Source organism: Choloepus didactylus, chromosome 3, assembly GCF_015220235.1.
Source record: "Choloepus didactylus isolate mChoDid1 chromosome 3, mChoDid1.pri, whole genome shotgun sequence".
In the NCBI taxonomy this organism is placed as follows: Eukaryota; Metazoa; Chordata; class Mammalia; order Pilosa; family Megalonychidae; genus Choloepus; species Choloepus didactylus.
This window is the reverse complement of record NC_051309.1, coordinates 180,669,216-180,687,843: the sequence shown is the minus strand read 5'-3', so window position 1 is coordinate 180,687,843 and position 18,628 is coordinate 180,669,216. Positions and strand designations below refer to the sequence as shown.

Genomic DNA, 18,628 nt, shown 5'->3' with positions numbered 1-18,628 from the left:
CTACTCTAAGAATAATTTACATTTTAAACTCACTATCTAAATGAGAAGCAATTGAATATAAGCTCAAGAGCATGAAATTTTGCCTTTGTCAGAACTGAACTCTGGTCTTGACTTAGCCACTCTTGGCTGTATGACTAAGCAACTACATAGCCTTCTAAACTCCACTTTCCTCATTCATAAATCACAATAACCTGAGTTCCTACCATCATGGGGTTGTTATGAGGATTCAGAGAATTAATATCTGCAAAGCAGTTGCAGAGGCTGATATATAATAAAAACTGTGATGTGTTTGCTTAATTAATAAAGAAAATGAGTACTATGAACAAGGCCCAAATTTCTAAATATTCTCATATGTGTGCAGAAAATCAAGGTTAATCAGTAGAACATTAAAAATGACTCAAAGAGTGTTTGTAGCATTTCAAGGGTATATTTAATCCAAAATGAACACATACTTAATCAAATAATCAAACATACCTGTGGTATGTCCAAGTTTTCCAAAGGGATTCTGTGTAAGGTCAATTGTTCTATCAATTTGAAAGATATTTAAGTCTTCATCATCTAAGGCAATATCACCCCAAAACACAGCTAAAAAAGAAAAATAAATGAAAATATTTAAAAGATAAAATTAATGCAAACAAAGCTAATTAGAAAATGTTATTAAAATATGGAAATGAGATCCATATAATACAGTGAAAGACATTTCAGAAAGTAATTGTAAGTGAATTTATTGGAACTGTTACAGAATAAAGATCAGCCATCTGTCAATTAAAGTCGAGGCTGTCCTGGAGGTTACTCCTATGCAAGCTTCAGCTAGACATGCCAAATGGCCACAGTATGATAAGCCCAAGTCAACAGTAGTCCCGAAAACTCTGAAGAAGACCCAGATCCCTATCTGAGACTCTATAAAACTTTCACTCACTAAGTTCATTCTTCAGAAATTTAAATTCTCTAGAGAGCTCCTATGCCGGCTAAGTCCCCAAATCCAAAATGTTCCTATTTTTTCATATATCCTAATAATGTTCTTTTGGGCTTTTTCTCCTCCCAGTAAATTACCCAGTTGAGGATAATTTACATTTAACATCACTGTCATTGTCTCTTTAATCTCTGTCTTTTTCTCTTTTTTTTTTTCAAATGGTGGAAAGATAGATACAACATAAACTTTCCCATCTCAGCCACTCCCAAGCCTACCATTCAGTGCAAATAATCACATTCACAACGTGGTGCCACCCACACCACCATCTGTTACCAGAACTTTTCCATCACCCCCAACAGAAACCCTGGGCCCATGATGCCTTAACTCCCCCTTCTCCCCCCATCGCATCTCAGTAACATGAACTCTACTTTCTGTATATACGAATTTGCACATTCTAGCTATTTCACACAAGTGGAATTACACAATGTCTGTCCCTTTGTGTCTGATTTATTTTACTTCTTAAGACTTTTCACATGCAGTGCGAATTATGCTTTTGCAAAATTATATCAAAACTGTTCACCCTTCCAAGGATGTATTACTTCCCAGAAGCAAAAACATTACTTCTAGGGAGAAAAAAAAGGCATGAGACAGTTCAGGAGTACATAAGCCCATTTTATTCATCATTAGTTTTCTAAACTAATAGTTTTGGAATAGTTGGCAGTTATGAATACACCATGAATTGTTTCAGAAGAAAATTAAATATTTCTTTGAGAATAGACAATGAGCAAACAAGGTGGTTCATTAATGTGCAGCTGTGATGTTATGTGATGCAAATCAGGTCAAATACAACTTTAAACCTTGATATTATCAACAGAAAAAAACAGACGTCTTGGACTTTTCAACCTATCACATAGTTTAAAATGCATGATTTCTCTAATTATGTTGTAAATATTGAAGGTTCTTTTAATTCATCTTTTACTTGAATCTAAGAGCCCTATTTCTGCATGCTAAAATATTTAATTTATGTATTACTATAACAAGCTGGACCATGGCAATTTATATCAACATGGATTTAGAATTTACTTTATAATCTAACATATATCTGCTAGTTAAGACCAAAGAGATAGCTGCAATTCTCAAGTCCACTTCGGAATTTTTGTTTTCCTTCCTATCCAATATTCTTAATTTACTTTGTTTAAAAAAAAATAAAGTTTTAAAAGCATGAATTATCATTTCCCATAATTAATACAAAGATTTGATGTTAGTGAGATCAAAGGTTAGAGCCTCCTCATCATTACCTACAAATAAATTTCCCCCAAAACTCCCTCTTTCTGACTGACCTTTTTAGGTGTCAATCTTGACTGTTTCCATATCCTGCCTGTATTCTATTGTATGACAACACACAAGATTTCACAATTATGTTTCAATTGTCTGATTCCTCAATCTGATTTTGAAAATATTGACAACAGAAAGCATGTGTTGCTCATCTTTAAATCTTCAATGCCAGAGTATCTGACATAAAGTAGTTCCTCAATAAATGTTTGAGGCATAAAAAATATCAGTGAGAATATGCCAAGGATTGAGAGATAAGTCTTGTACAACAAAAGTGTGGCTAGGTGTGCTACATACTTCACAATGTTACATTCATACCCCAAATACTGGATATTAGACCATTCTAAGGAGTCACATATTTAAAAGAAATTCAATTTAGAGAGGATTAGTGCTTTATCATTTTTTTATACAGTAGTGTATATTACTAGTTGTAGTTACGGGAAATATGTCCCCCTTTCTCTAAATGCCACACTGATATGCTCAGGAAGTATATTACTGAGCTAACAGATCGGTTAACTTGTGATTTATGGGGTTTGAAGACATAGTTCTAAAATTCAACAACAGCCAAGAACACTTGCTTTTTTACATTTTTTCACATAAAATTTAAGCTTTTCTACTTCTATTGCTATTCAATTTGGGGAGGAAGAATGATGTCTTGTGAACATCTGACAAGGTTGTTTTGGCTGCTGTAGCCCACAATGAAGGCATGATGAAATTTTCCTCAGACAAGAGCAAGAGAAAAGGCTCAAACTTCGACTATTTTTACATGATTGACAACCACTAAGCAAACTTCCAAGGTCAAGGATTATTTGGTAAAAGTTCTAAAATATAGAGTTTGAAGACAATTGTATGCCACTCAATAAAGGAAGTAAGTTTCTAGGGTATTTCATGTGCACAGAACAAAAAGTTTCCCCCATAATCACATGCTTGAAAGTTTGGTAAACAGTTATCTAAAATTTTGAAAGCTTAAATACAGGATAAAAAATGTGTTTTTACATAGACTCTCAGAAATACTCTTCAAAGCACTTAAGAATACCTTAATAAAAAGAAATTTTAATAATAAAATTAAATAAAATAATAAACTTTTTATTATTTTATTATTATTCTAATAATAAAAAAGAAATTTTTTACAGTTCAATTATTTTGGTGGTTGTTCATAAGAAAGTATCCCAATGTTTTATTTGAAATATTCTACAATTCAAAAAAAACATGCATTTCCACTTCTACCACAAACGAAATAAACTTAACAAAATCATCTAACGTATAATTTTAAAAGTGTGTTTATAGGGAATCACAAGCAATGAGTTAAATAAAATTGTTTAACTCATCTTTCCCTCATAAACTGGACTGAATGACACACCTAGGTAACATGACTCTTATCTGGCCACTCTGAAATAAAATGTTTTTATCTACAAAATAAGATTTATTGGGGGTGGAGGATTTATGGGAGGCAGCTAGATATTGTTTAGGTTACTGATTATTAAAAAAATAAATATACTCCAAATGTATAGCACAGAATTGCTGCTAAAGCTCAACACAGTGTTCTTCAATTATTTACTGAATCCTGAAATAAATAATTTCAGTACAAAATCAAATGAAATTGGCAATCTGAAATGCAAAATGAACATATACATGCACCATGCTAGAGCAAGGGATTTCCCTCCCAAACATGGAGATATTTGATAATATAGTCATTGTTCAATTTTTCATAATATCAATGAGTGTTTCAAAGTGAACATAGATTGAGCAATAGATTCTGAATACAGCATACAATGTGTCTTTTAAATTTTTTTTTCTGTTTTCATGTAATGTTATTTTATCATATGATTAAATGATAAATTTTCAAATAAATGCATGTTATTTTTCAAGTCACAAAACATAAAAACTTTCCCATAACAAAAGATCCACTCAAATACCAAATCAATCTGCATTTATAGCCCACAATGCCTGTGGACAGGATTTCTCAGTACATTTTTAAAATATCACCCATACCACAAATATTCATTTTGAACTCTGTCTCAAAGGAAAAAACACTGACAGAGAAGTACTTTGATCAAGAAATATAAAAATAAATATTGAAACGTTTTTAGTGTATGGTCTAATATTTTCTCTTGCATGCTTTAAGGAAATGAATTATTATAGTTTATAAATTTTTAAAAACTTCCATTCTTATACTGCTCAAATAATAAATTTATAATAAACCATTATCAAGATTATAATAAACCAACATCATACACCTTGTAACTATAGAGAAAAACAGTTGTTTATTCTTCCCTTAGGCCTGTAATTGTTTACATTTGTAGGCCGTGTAGGAGTCAATCCTGGTACTTATTTTTTAAATTAGGTTTGTTTTTTATTTTCTAAATATTAACACTAGCTCCTGGAGGAAATCTTGTTCTCTTCCTGGAAGGATGACTGTCTATGCAAACTTACTATTTTCTGTATTCTAGCTATATTTTTCCCATTGGCTGGTCTTTTCTTTCACACTAACAGAAGGCTCTTTCCCCCCACTTTTCCCCATTTTTAAGCAGTGTACTTATATAATAGGTCAAAAGAGAAAAATGTTGCCTTCCAATCTACTGTGTTATTATTTCTCTTTGTAAAAGATTTCCTTTGGTGTACAACTCAAAGCCTGGAGTCTTTTCTCTTTGGTTAATATCCCCCACCACATTAACCACAAAACATGTACTCAGTAAAATAAACTATGAAATTTTTAAAAACTCATCAATTTCCTGTAAACTTGACTGGACATATAATTTCTATTTCTTCTCTTCATAGTCTTATGTACCTCAAACAACTAGAAGGATAATTAAATAGAATTTTATTCACACTGAAACAAGCAAAATTTAAAACATCTGTGAAATACCCCTGTCATTTAATTTTCAATGTTTTAAAGTTTTACTTTCAAACTTCTATAAAGTGTCAGTAACTTAGAGTAGTATGCACTGTATGCTGATTATCAATAAAACACTTTCACCTACATCATCACATTTAAGACTTAGAAAATTTTATGATACTGATTCATTTTGATACTGCTGATGGCATTTACTTTCTAACAAACTTCCCATTCTCTTATTGCCTTATTCGTATTATGTCTACACCTTACTTGTTATAGCAGAGTTTATTAGAACAGACTTTAGGTCATATTTTAGAGTTAACATGATTCTGAGTCACATTGGAAGCACTGTCTGTCCAAAACTTTCAACTTGTGATCATACTGGTGACCCATCTTAACCACAGCAGGCAAGTCTGCTAGGGGAAATGCCGGAATAGATGTTACTTGTGCTGACATATGGATGACACACTTAATTGAAAAATGGAAGTAATGTACAAAGGAATTATTTACGAAAGGAAAACGGAGCTCATCAGTATTTGCAAACTGGAAGGGACGAAAACACAGAAGACTCTGCAAATGCCCTAGTTGCATTTCACTGTTTTTAAGCCTCTCACAAAATGTTAGTTCTGATGGGCAAAATTTTGTGAAATGCTTATTTGCATTAATTCACTTTAATAAAGTCATTGGAGTCTTATAAAACAAACTAACATGTAAGAAATGAAAGGTGGTTGTTTCATTCACAAGAAGACATATGTGTGTGTGTGTATGTATATTTAAACATACATATATGTATATATGTATACATGCACTTACCAATGTGCACCAATGATAGTTTAGTATTTATCAAATGTATATAATAAAATTTAAAATATATAAAAGTAAAATGCAATCAACAAAATCTAATTCTGAAATATAAAATCTTACAGTATTTAAAAATAAATAAAACTTTGGTAGAATGGTGTGAATCTTGGTAAACTTTTAAACTCACGCACTACTTCTTAGGTAAAATTACACCACACTTTCAAGTTAAGCAAGAAAGAAAAAACAAATTTCTACAAATTTAATATTACTATATATAGCAAATTCTGTGACTAATAAAGTCAGATAATTTTATAAGGTTTAAGAAAAGCCAGGAATAAATTTTCCCTGACTTTGCTAATTTATAATAAACATTAATTTCAGGATTTTACTTCCCTACATCAGTATAAAAAAAATAGAGTTAAAAAAATACAAGGTAGGAAAATGTCACTCATAATTTATTACAGATAAAATAATAAAATGAAATAGGAAAAAATAAAATAAAAATACACAACATACATATATGTATGCATATGTGTTTATGCATTGAATATATCTGAGTGCGTATTTTTCTATGTATACAAAATAAAATTACATAATATTATTTTGGGTCCCTACTAATGTTATGTATGAAATTTGGCTTTCATGATTGGAAATATCTGCCTATGATTAAAAGTAATTTACCAATAACTCTATAGATTATCCATCACCTTTCAAATTAGTAATTTTCTTTCCCAGAATCCAGTTAATGCTTAAAAGATTTCATACCACTGGAAATGGGAAAACTGACATAACTAGTTGGAATTTGCAATGAGATTATTTGTTCAACAATGCTTAGCCTAGGGACAATAATGAACTGCAATTTATGTAGGTTCTCTCAAATTTAGCAAAGTTGTTTCAGATCTTTTTAAGAATCCAGATCATTCAGTTACATTTGGAATGAGAGAATACAGACGGCTCCTTCTCATACCAAAATATCCAGATGCAAACATTAGTATATTTTTTACCTTTATTTTTTAAATGTTTGCAAACATACAATTTTTAATTATTATAATTAAATTATTGAAAGGCAAACATCATCATACACAAAGTAAAAAATATCAAAGAGCTAATTTTTTTACTGTAAAAAAGCACAAATCAGTATGAAAAAGACCAACAACCCAGAAGAAAAATGATCAAAGGACATGACCATTTCACAGAAAATATGTCATATTTGAAAAAAGACTCAAAATCATTCTGTATTTAAGGAATTACATATAAAGGAGCACAATGTACCATTTTTCACTTATCAGACTGGAAAACACTGAAACAACTACTAACCTCCAGTGTTTGCGAGGTAATGGGAAAATATGAATTTTCAAATGTGAAAAGGTTATTTTTGCATATATATTTATTACATCATTTTATATTAGCTAAAATTTAAATAAACTTAGAGTTATATCAATAAAGGAATTTTATATAAAGTCTGCTATGTATACACAATGGAATATACTGTGGATAAAAGACCTTCCATAGTCTGCCCCTAACTACTTCCCTGGCCTTGTGCCAATTTATATCCAACCATCTCTGCTCCAAACTTTACTTTATAGATATTCATTTATTAAACAACTATCTAGTAAACACTCTTTTTCAGCCCGAGATACACCCTACCCTACTTTAGGTGGAAGAAGATTAATTTCTAATCAGGGAGCGAGCAAAACAATTTGTGAATGTGTATGTATCAGCATATATGTATTTGTCAGGGTTCTCAAGGGAAACAAAATCAAGGAGATAGATATAGGGAGAGAGATGGACATAGAGATAGAGACAAGATATAATGTAAATATTATGGTATTTATCATAAGAATTGACTCACATGACTGTGGGGGTGGGTAAGTCCAAATGGGCAAGTCCAAATTCCACAGGACAGGCCACAAGCTGGAAACTCCAATGAAGGTTTTTGATGAATTCCCCAAGAGAGGCTGGCTGGCTGAAGTAGAGATGGAAATTCTCCCTTCTGACTGCTGAAATCATCACCTCTCCTTTTAAAGCTTTCAGCTGATTGGAGGAGATTTCTCTCATTGTTTCAGGCAATCTCCTCAGTTGATTGTAAATGTGATCACCCAGAGATGCAATCAAGTGACTGATTTAAATCCATTAAATAACCTCAGAGTAACAATCAGGCCAGTGCTTGCTTGACCAAACAACTGGACACCATCACCTGGCCAAATTGACACATGAACTTAACCATCACAGCCCACCCATTTTCTATAACTTGGTACCCATATACATCTCATTAAACCATACCTAATCTCTAAAAAAAAAAAACACAGTTATATTTTCAACTAGCAATACTCAACTTTCACTAGAAGAGGGTATAAGTCCTTGGATAATAACCACTCTTAAACCTGATACCCTATAACTTAAATACTATGACATAAAGTTGATACAACATATGTTATATGGTAAGGGAAGAAAAAAAGATATTATAAGATATTGAAGAAAACAAAGATATTTGCTTCATGAATATACACAAACCTATTCATAACAAAACAAGGAAGAAATATTCATAACCATTACAATCCTCATTTCTGTTACTGGTCATGTGGTCATAGTTCGTATTTATCACTACCTTCTTCACTACCCATTCCATGTTCCCTGTACCCTCACCAAGCACTTCAGCTGACCATGGTTCTTTGCCTGGTGGGGTGACCCAAACCATTATTCCAAAGTTTCTGGGCTATTGTTAGTCCTGCCTGGATTAGGTTGTTACTGTTTTTCATTGACTTTAATCACAGGACATGGTAGTACTAAAAGATGCCGTAGGGGATCTCCTGTATTCCAGGCAAACTCTTCTTTTCCTCCATTGTGTAGTTGCAGTCCTATTTCCCCTAGTAGTCAGGATCGATCACCCCAGCCAGTACAGTAATCCCCTTCTTTGCCTGTTGATTAAGAGGCATGAGAAGCCCCAACTGGCCAGGTGGCAGTCTTAACTCCCAGTTCAATGGAATCATTATTGTGTCTGCAGTGAAAGCACTCCTACTTTTGGAACTAAGACCTGTAGAACAGCAGAGCTTAATGTTTCAGGGGCAGGAAGGAAGGATTTTTCTGATGGATCACTAAGGTTAATACTGAGTGGTGCCTCTCCATTTCCACCCCTTGATTCCTGGACTAGTGAATCCAGACTATGGGAGAGACAGCACCATGGAGCAGGTGCTGATTTAGAGCACACACAGCTTCCTGGAGAACACTGACCCAGCCCTGCCAGGTATTGCTACCAGGTTGGCACCATAATTGAGCTTCAAAAAGCTGTTCCACTTGTTTACCAATCCAGCTGCTTCAGGATGATGAGGACCATGGTAAGACCTGTGAATTCAATGAGCATGTTCCCATTCCCACACTTCATTTGCCATGAAGTAGGTTCCTTGATTAGAGGCAGTGCTGCGTGCAATAGCATGATAATGCATAGGGCATTCTTTAAGTCCACATATGGTAGTTTTGGCAGAAGGGTTGTATGCAGGGAAAGCAAACACATATTAAGAAAATGTGTCTGTTCCAGTTAGAACAAAACACTGCCCTTTCCATGATGGAAATAGTACAATCCAATCAACCTGCCACCAAGTAGCAGGCTGATCATCTCAGGGAATGGTGCCATATCAGGGACTGAATATTGGTCTCTGCTGTTGGCAGATTGGGCATTCAGCAGTGGCTATAGCCAGTCAGCATTGATGAGTGGAAGTTCATGTATCCGAGTCCATGCATAACCTCCATCCCTACTATCACGGCCACTTTGTTCATGAGCCCATTGGGCAATGACAGGAGTAGCTTGGGAAACAATGCAACTGGTATCCACAAAAGGGTAATCTTATCCACTTAATTATTAAAAGCCCCCTCTGCTGAAGTCACCCTCTGGTGAGCATTCACATAGGACAAAAATATCATGCTTTCTGTCCACTCAGAAAAGTCTATCCACATAACTCTCCATACTGTGAATAAAAATCCTTCCATGGTATGCCCCTACCTACTTCTCTGGACTTGTCACAATCAATATTCCTCCATCTCTGTTCCATACACATTTTACTTTTACAGATATTCATTTATGCAACAATGATTAAGTAAGAACTTTTTTTAGGTCCAAGGGACATACTTGGGGGAAGAAAGGTTAAATTCTAATTGGAGGAGAAGATAAAAAAATCATATATGTATATTTATGCATATATATTTATATGTATATTTATGCAGATATATATTTATATGTATATGCATATGTGTGTGTATGTATATGTGTATAGTAATTGGAGATAGCGGTATGTGCCATGCTAACTCTCCATCTTCATACATGCTGGCTAACATTCCCTGAAGAAGTGACATCTAAGTTGAAATCCAAAAGACAATTAAAAGGGACAGCTTTCATTTACCTCTTCACTCAGTTAACTTCCATTAATCTGTATATTGAAAAGTTTATGGTAAATGATATGAAGAATTCACTTAATAGCCATTTATTGAACTTCTGTTTGTGCCTGATATTGTATTAGGTAATGGGAATTCAAAATAAAGAAGTTAAAGTTCATTTCCTTATGGATTAACAATTTCGTAAATCTGGTAGGCTCTATTAACTATTCAGAGACAATTTTAACTGACAATTTAGCCTTTTATTTTCTATCTGCCACTCAAAAAATTACAGTAGGCTCAGGTACTTGAGGGCCTCTCTGAATCACTGAAAGGAGTATTAAAAAATATAACGCACTCCCTAACAACCGCTCACAGAGTTCCCAGTTTTGCCAGTTCTGTACCTCTGTCTGTAACTATCTATAACTACACATAATCCTGAGTATTCCTGAAATATCAACCATATGTTTTTCTCTGAGACTGTGACTATAACAGTCATTTACTTGCTCCTTCAAAAGAGACCACCAATGAATTTCAGAAATGATATGATTTAGAAAATAGAGAGATGTTTCTGGGGAGAAGCTCCAAAGGTAGTGTTTACTTTTGCTCTAATTTAAGGTCTGGCCTGAGTCTTGTAGACTCAGAAACTCAATCCTGCCAGTGTCTCAAAATCCATTACACTGGAAAGGCAGATAACCTTGAGAAAGCCCAATAGAGATTGCCATGATGGGAATGAAAATGCCAGTTCACAACAAGAAATACAGCTGTGAAGGGGAATGGACATGCCAGTTGTCTGCCCAACATACACTCAATACAGATAAAGATAAACATGGGAAGAAAAACTATATTCACACGATTTCCTGTTGAACATGAAATCTCAATATGGAGTTTTAGTTATTGGATTCCAATGTTTAACGGCATCAGTCCATTAAGTCTTTGATCAGACTTATAAGCCTCTGGAACCATCTTTTTCTCCTGGCTTCTATGTATATTATCTAAACTCTAATTGGCATATTCTTTCTTTGTCCATATTAATATATTCAATCAACCAGACAGACTTTTACTCTTTATTTAAATATTATGATATATTTCAACTATACAGAAAAGTGTACTTACCATCTACCTTTGTTAAAATCTAAATAATTAGCAAAATTTCCCTCAGGAGTTTATTTTTAGAATAGAATTTAACACCCTACAGATACTCCTTCTAATTCCCATGGCCCTTATTTTCTCTCCAGAGTAATGATTGCCAGAGTAATCATTCACATACAGGTTTCTATTCTTCTGCAACTCATATATATGTATCCATAGAAAGGTGTAGTATTGTTCTTTTTCCATGATTTTAAATTTTATATAAATATCATATTAACATATTCTTTTGAACTTGATTATTTTGCTCAATATTGAATATGTGATATTTATTTATGACACCTTTGGCTGTAATTTTTTAGCTTCTAATTACTTCTGCATGTACGTAATATTTATTTATATATTTTTCTGTTAATAGATAGGCATTAATGTAGCATCAAATTTTTCACCAATGCAACAATGATCTATTAAACAACATGTATTGAATAAGACTTTCCCTAAGATATATATCTGGGAGTTCAATCAATTAGGTAATAAGCCATACATATATTTACCCGTTTTTAGGTACTCTCTAGATTTTGGATAACAAGTGGTAGCAGCAGCAGCAACAAAAACATAATAATTGAATATTCTCTATTCCTCCGATAAAAACAGAGAACAACCAAGATGACAAAACTAGGACCCATGGACAATATTTAGCATGAAATTCAGTTGCAAGCTATTCCCAAGAAGCTCCAAAGACAAGTGGGGCAAAGAAAACCACAACTCTTGCTTTACACAATTCCTAAAATGTTAATATTGAATATAAGCAATGATAGAAGACTCTTAATAACAGAAGGCTCAATATTTCACCAGTAGCTCTGCCTTTGCTAACAGTTTTGAAAAAAACTCTACCAGGTCAAAGGAGCCCCTTATGTTCCAATTTTGGATTTTAGCATATAGATTTATAAATAATATTGGGTCATGATTTTTCTCTTCTCTTTTTTCATCATCATGTTTTGGAATCCAGGTTATACTAACCTCATAAATCAGCTGGCAAACATTATTTCCTTTCTAGTCACCAGAACAATTTTTATAAGAATGGAATTATTTGCTCCTTAAATAATTGGCAGAAATATCTTATAAATGTGCCTTGGCATGGCAATATATTTAGAAGTAGATTTTTTTCTATGCAGTAGCTTAAATGTTCCCTGCCTATACTGCCCCAATAAATATGGAGAGGGGTGGAGGTAAGGGAAACACTACCAGACTCTTTCCCACGGTGTTTTTTCAGAGGATGTTTTGATGGACTTTCCAAATACCTCCTCAAGACTGTAGAATATCTTCTCAGCTACTGAGAAGGTTTTTGACTGACAGACATGATCTTTCAGCCTTCTTGGCCGAAGAGTTCACTTATCCATAGCCAAGCTTTCTTCTTGTAAGTAGCTTGTATCCAATGACTGGTCGAGAAGAGGGTATAAGGGCATGACCACCTCTACCCAATCTGGGACATCTCTGATGGGTCAGCCTAGGCTCAGAGCTCTAAACTTGACTAAGACTTCACTGAGACTAAATTGTAGCCCAGTATCTCCCTGTGCCCAATCCTGTTTCTTACCCTTCCTTTCACAAGTAGTGATCACAAGAATTCTTGCTGGTCAACCCCCCACATGCTCATTTCCACCTCAGAATGTACTTCCCAACCTGTGACAGTTGGGACAACTAGTGACACTCTTGGCTGGCAATGAGAATTCCAACACTGGTTGTAGGTGGAGCACTAATAGCCTCTGCTATCCAGTAAGAGTAAAACTGTTAAATATTTCTTCAGTGCTGATGGTACACTGGTAAAAGGGAATGCTAGCATGATCTGTCAGATGTTTGTGCAGTATAGGCGAAATAGTAATTCTAAGGACAGAATCTCTCTGGACTTCAAGCTACGGCTGCTGCCTGAGCACTTTGGGCCCTTTGTGCCAAGGGACCAACAGGTAAGATAAAGAATTACCATCTTGCTGGGGGTAACTGACGCTAATCATCAGTGGAGCTGAGGCTATTGCCATACAACTGGGGAATGGAGGAACATGTTTGGCAGAAGATAATCACCTTGGGTACTTCATGATATTCCCTTAACCAATTTTAATTGTAAATGTAGCAGCCACAGCCTAAGAAGGGCATGGTAAGCAGTGGTTTAGAGCACACGGGTATGTGGTTGCGGGTCACAGCACTAGGTAAGGCAGACTAGCCAAGGGTAACCTGACACTACCAACCCACAGAGTGTGACCTTGGTTAAAAAAAAACAAAAAACAAAGCTTATGAGTTCCAATTCCTATTGCACATGATACCTGTTTTTCGGTCACCAGAGAAACAACTCAATTTTATATGCCATTTATTCTTCCAAACAGAATAATTAGGATCACTTAAATAATGTGCTAATTACATTTTAAGAAACATACCCTAGAACAAGAAATTAGGATAAAAAGTAATGGTAAATCTTCTTAGAGTCCAGTTGTACATGGTAAAAAGAATAATGTCTATTTTAAATGCTAGCATTCTTGTGCCTCCTATGAAGAAAAAAATTTTAATCTAACCTTCTCTCACAGCTTTCACCTACCAGGAGAGAATGAAGATGGAAGATTAAAAGTAATATTCCCTAATACACTTCGTGTCCAAAAGAATTTGCCTACTTAAGAATATTATATTTAGAAATATTTCAATTAAACATTGTAGTGGATTCATTTTTGATCATTTCCAGATGTGTATGTTCCTTCTTGCATACATTTAGAAATCAAAGAAAGGCTCCTTGAGGAAATATCGATACTTACAACATTTTAAAAATATGTTATGCCCAGAATAAGAATGTCTATTATGAACAAAAAGAGAGAATAAATATAAAAGTTATCTGATTACTTATAAATATTAATAGGAAGAAGCGGAGACAAAGAAATTGTAGATTTTATTTTTTTAATTTTAAAAAAATTGTTTTCTCTGGCCTCAGAACACTCATTAAAAGCCCAATGTTTACATAGTAGAAGATAATGAGACTTATTTGGAATCTTTGTTAGCTTTTGTAACTGATGTTAATGAATTCCCTTAGAGTTACACAGGATGAAAATCTGTGTGAGAACTGTTGAGTCTTGTAAAATTATATATACAACATTACACAGAGTAAGAATCTAGCTGGGAATAACAACTTCTCATAAACTTTAGATAAGAATGTGCCCTGCTGATAATAAAATATACAAAACAAGATTCTTCAAAGGATCAGTTAATGTTTTTCAACATTTTAACATGAAAAAGTCCATCTAAGTACAGTGATTAATAATTCTGGATTTGTGCTGTATTATTTATTTCCATGACATCAAGAATGCCACACATCCATGAAAGGGATAAAAAAGCAGATCCCAAATAATTTGTGTTAGGTCATCCCTAAAATAATAATTTTTAAAAATAGCCAATTTACGACATTTGCTGCTAATGTAACTTGAATTCTTTTGAGGAAAGAGAGGAAACTTCTGTATATTTTCTCAGAGTTTGGTTAGTCATAATTTTTTAATTTGGACCTCAACTGAATATATAAAACACATAAAGAACATTTAAAAAATATGTGCATATAAATACTTGTGATATTTATGTACTATAGCCCCTCCAAATAAAAGCTATAAAGGCAATCCTGATGATCAATGGCCTAGGATCATGAACTTTTTCTAAATTAATGTCCACTAAAATATCACCGTACAGGTAAAGCTAACATATGCAATGAAAAGGTAGACTAATTAAGCATTTCAATACAATGAAGAACCAACAATCCAGGAAATGGCTGAAGGTACCGGCCAAACTTTAAGACCCAAATTAAAAATTTTATACTGAATTAAGGCTTCCTGGACTATAATACAATTTAATATTGGCACTACAAAATGTCCAGGTTCAACGAAAAAGGTCCCATGGTTATCAGAAATCTCTCATAAAATATTGGAAATGAATCAGAAATCAAAATAATATTGCTAAAAATACCCAGAGGTATAAACTTAAGGGAGAAAGTGGTTTTCCAAATATGTTTTGTATTTTGCTAAACACAAAGCAGCTCAATGTGAAATTTAATTTTGCCAAGCTCAAAGTACTTCCAGGTTCTCCTAGGCTTAACACATACACATTTATATTCCTTCATTTTGCCACCCAGGCAGTACAGAAGTAGCTTTCCAAAAACATAATCAGTATTTCTGTGACACAAAGTATTATAGTTCTCTACGTAGGTCATTGTAACAGCTTCTAAAAATCACACAGAGAGAGAAGCTCTTACTTTTAATTTTAAGATGAACTACTATAATAATTACGAACTTGAGAGTTTGATAAATAGCACTTTGATATACAACATCAAGATTTGAATTTTTTTCTTTAAACAAAATTGACAAAACAAAACTCATCATCTCCCACTTATAAACCTCCAAAGTGACTAAATGGGCTTAAAATATTTATTTTATAAATAATGTGACAAATTTTCTTTGGATGAGAGCCAATAATTATCTCCTTGTTCGTTTTAATATCCATGTATTTATTAAGCCTGTTTTGGCAAAAAAAAAAAAAAAAAAAAAGATCCTTTGACATGTAGTAAGAAAACTAAGGACTGAACCTGAAACTAATAATCTTTCCCCCTAATGAGTTCACCAAAAAGCATCACTTTTTATTAGTCATTTGCTTGGTCTATATTCCTGTACTACTGATGAAGTAGTAATTTGGGGAAAGAATTCAGAATTGGAACTGGGCATAGAATGAGTGGTCTTTGAAATTCTTTATCCTAAAAGCAGCAATGTGTTTACTGTAACAGAAATGTGAAGTTGTTTAGGTATACTATGGCTACCAAGGAGATTTTTTTTAAGAAGTCGAAACAGGCTCAGAAATTCAAGTATATGCTTCTTGTTTAAAAGCGTCATAGTGTCAAAGAATACAAGACATATAAAAAAATTATAATTCTAGTTCTAAAAAGAGCATTGTGAGACCTAAAACATGTAAAGCATTCATAGATGGCTTTTTTCTGATGTTTGTAACTTAGAGAAAGGATGCGGAAAGTGCTATACATGCACTTATTTCCCATAACAACTCTGAGGCTGGTACACTCCTTTTACAGATTAGATAACTGAAATTCAATGAAGGAAAGAATCTTTTCTAAGTTAGTAAAGGTTGGAATTCAAACCCAGGCATTTTATCATTAGGTTATACTGACTCCAAAATAAACCTTACATAGAAACCAGCCTCATTTTAACTAGATACAAGATAAATCCAACATGAATTCTAGTCATTGCCTTTAAAACTGTTTCTCTTTCCAGTGATAGCTTCCTAATTTAGCTTTACCATTTCTCTATTCTCTTTTCTTTCCCATATTTAGTGTAAATCATCAAATTCTACTGACTGTGCTCTACATACCCCTAGTAACTTTTCTGTCTATAAGTTATAGTTTCTGTCAGAATGCCACACTAAATTCTAATCACCTCTTAGCTAGATGACTTAGTACATTTTATCTTGACCTCTGGTATGCCACTACACCAGATTAATCTTTCTGGAACACTTGTAACACCTCCCCTCTGGCTCAAAGCCTTCAATGAACAGCTCCATTTTCCCTGGCACTATTTCTCCAAGTGTGAATTTATATGCATTAGAATTAACTGGAGAGTTAGAAAAATATATATTGATACCTGGGCATTACTTCCAGTCCACTGGAACATATTTTCTGAAGATAGGACCCAGAAATCTGCATTTTAAACTACTGCCTGGATAGTTCTTGTATGCCCAAAGTTGAAGACCCCTATCCTTCAGTCTGGCTGAAGACTTTATTCCAGTCATGTGAGCCGTCTCATTGTCTCATGACCACAGACTCATTCCACCTCTTTTTCCTCTTTAGGTTGTTTGCCGTTGCTCCCTCCTCACACATCTTTGTACTTTTTTTTTTTTTTTTTTTTACTAAATTCAAATCTATGTCCTTAATGCTGTCACCCTCAATCCGTAATGCTTCTTGTATTCCATGAAAATGAGCATTCCACATCAAACTCTTAGGTGGCAATACAATGAGACAGACGCACATGTGCCCATCTTCATGATTAGTGGATAGTTAACATTCTTTCTCAGTGACTCGCAGTACGCAATAGGATCACCAATTATGGGAAACTGCAGAATTGCATATCTATGTAGATTGCCTCCCCTCCTGTTTATGCAGGCTCACTCCCAGAGCTATCAGTATGCTTACCTAAAAAGCTTTGCTCTGTCCTCTTTTAGTTCTCAATGTCAATCTGATGTGGTCAGTAAAGCTGATACGTAAGCTTATTAAAAATCCTATGCTAAGAAAAAAATCAATAAGGATCTCGTGGAAATTCCAAGATATAAAGCGCCCAATTTAATACAGGGTTAGATGCTATAGATTTGTGTTGAATGATTGAGTGTTTCATTTACTTTAAGATTCAAATCCCACTCTGTAGGGTTGAAATAGTTCTAAATATGACCTCAGAGTAAATGGGTGCTGATAAATATTTTGTAGAGGGGTTTTATTACGTAGGATATTTTTAAAGGTACAGTTAATCTCATCGGAATTTAGCCAACCATTTCTACAAGGAAATATCTTGAGCTTTTTTGAGCCTATATACTAGCCCAATTCAGAAGTTTACATATAGATTTTTATTATTCTAATTTAGTATAGAAAAAATGTAATGGGCAGAGTAAAAACACAATTTTAAAAATCCAAATAATTTGAACATAAACACCCAGATAACATCAATCAACATCATTTTCACATATTAAAAATGAAAGATATAAATGCCCAAAATTATGCAAGGGCAATTTAGGTAGATGGACTTATGATCACACTCTTACAGAGTATCTGATTTAATACCCACAACACAACCCTTTGAGGCAGGGATTACAACAAACATATAAGGAGACTTAAAAATAAGCGAGATTTTAGTGACTTACCCAGTATCACAACTAAGAAGCATCAAGGCCAGAACCAGAGTCTAAATGTGTGTGACAATTTTAAAAGTCAGTACTCTTGGATGTAATGTGTTCACACACACACACACACACACACACACACAGCAACATACATAGAGGCTTTGCACTATTTGATGCCTTATAGCCTGTATATCACAATGTTGCTCTCATAATGTTGAATTCACAATTACCCCCATAACTAATCTGTGAGTAACAAGCACCAAGGTTAGCATGGTGCATGTATTGTTACAAGAACCTACTAAGTAGTCCAGTTATTATCCCCAGATTCTAAGACCCAATGAAAAAATTAAGGCTTAGAGAAGTTCAGCCAACAAATCACACAACAG

At 33.9% G+C, this 18,628-nt stretch overlaps 1 protein-coding gene across 5 annotated transcripts in view; it reads right to left on the bottom strand.

Moving 5' to 3' along the window:
- TLL1 (tolloid like 1) overlaps positions 1 to 18,628 on the bottom strand; it is a 205,666-nt gene that overhangs the window by 117,871 nt on the left and 69,167 nt on the right. For all 5 annotated transcript variants that reach the window (XR_005215990.1, XM_037830965.1, XM_037830968.1 and 2 more), the window contains exon 2: positions 475 to 585. Coding sequence is in view for 4 of the 5 variants with exons in the window: in XM_037830965.1 (XP_037686893.1) it covers positions 475 to 585 (111 nt within the window). In the remaining variant the exon portion in view is untranslated. The remainder of the gene's footprint in view (positions 1 to 474; positions 586 to 18,628) is intronic.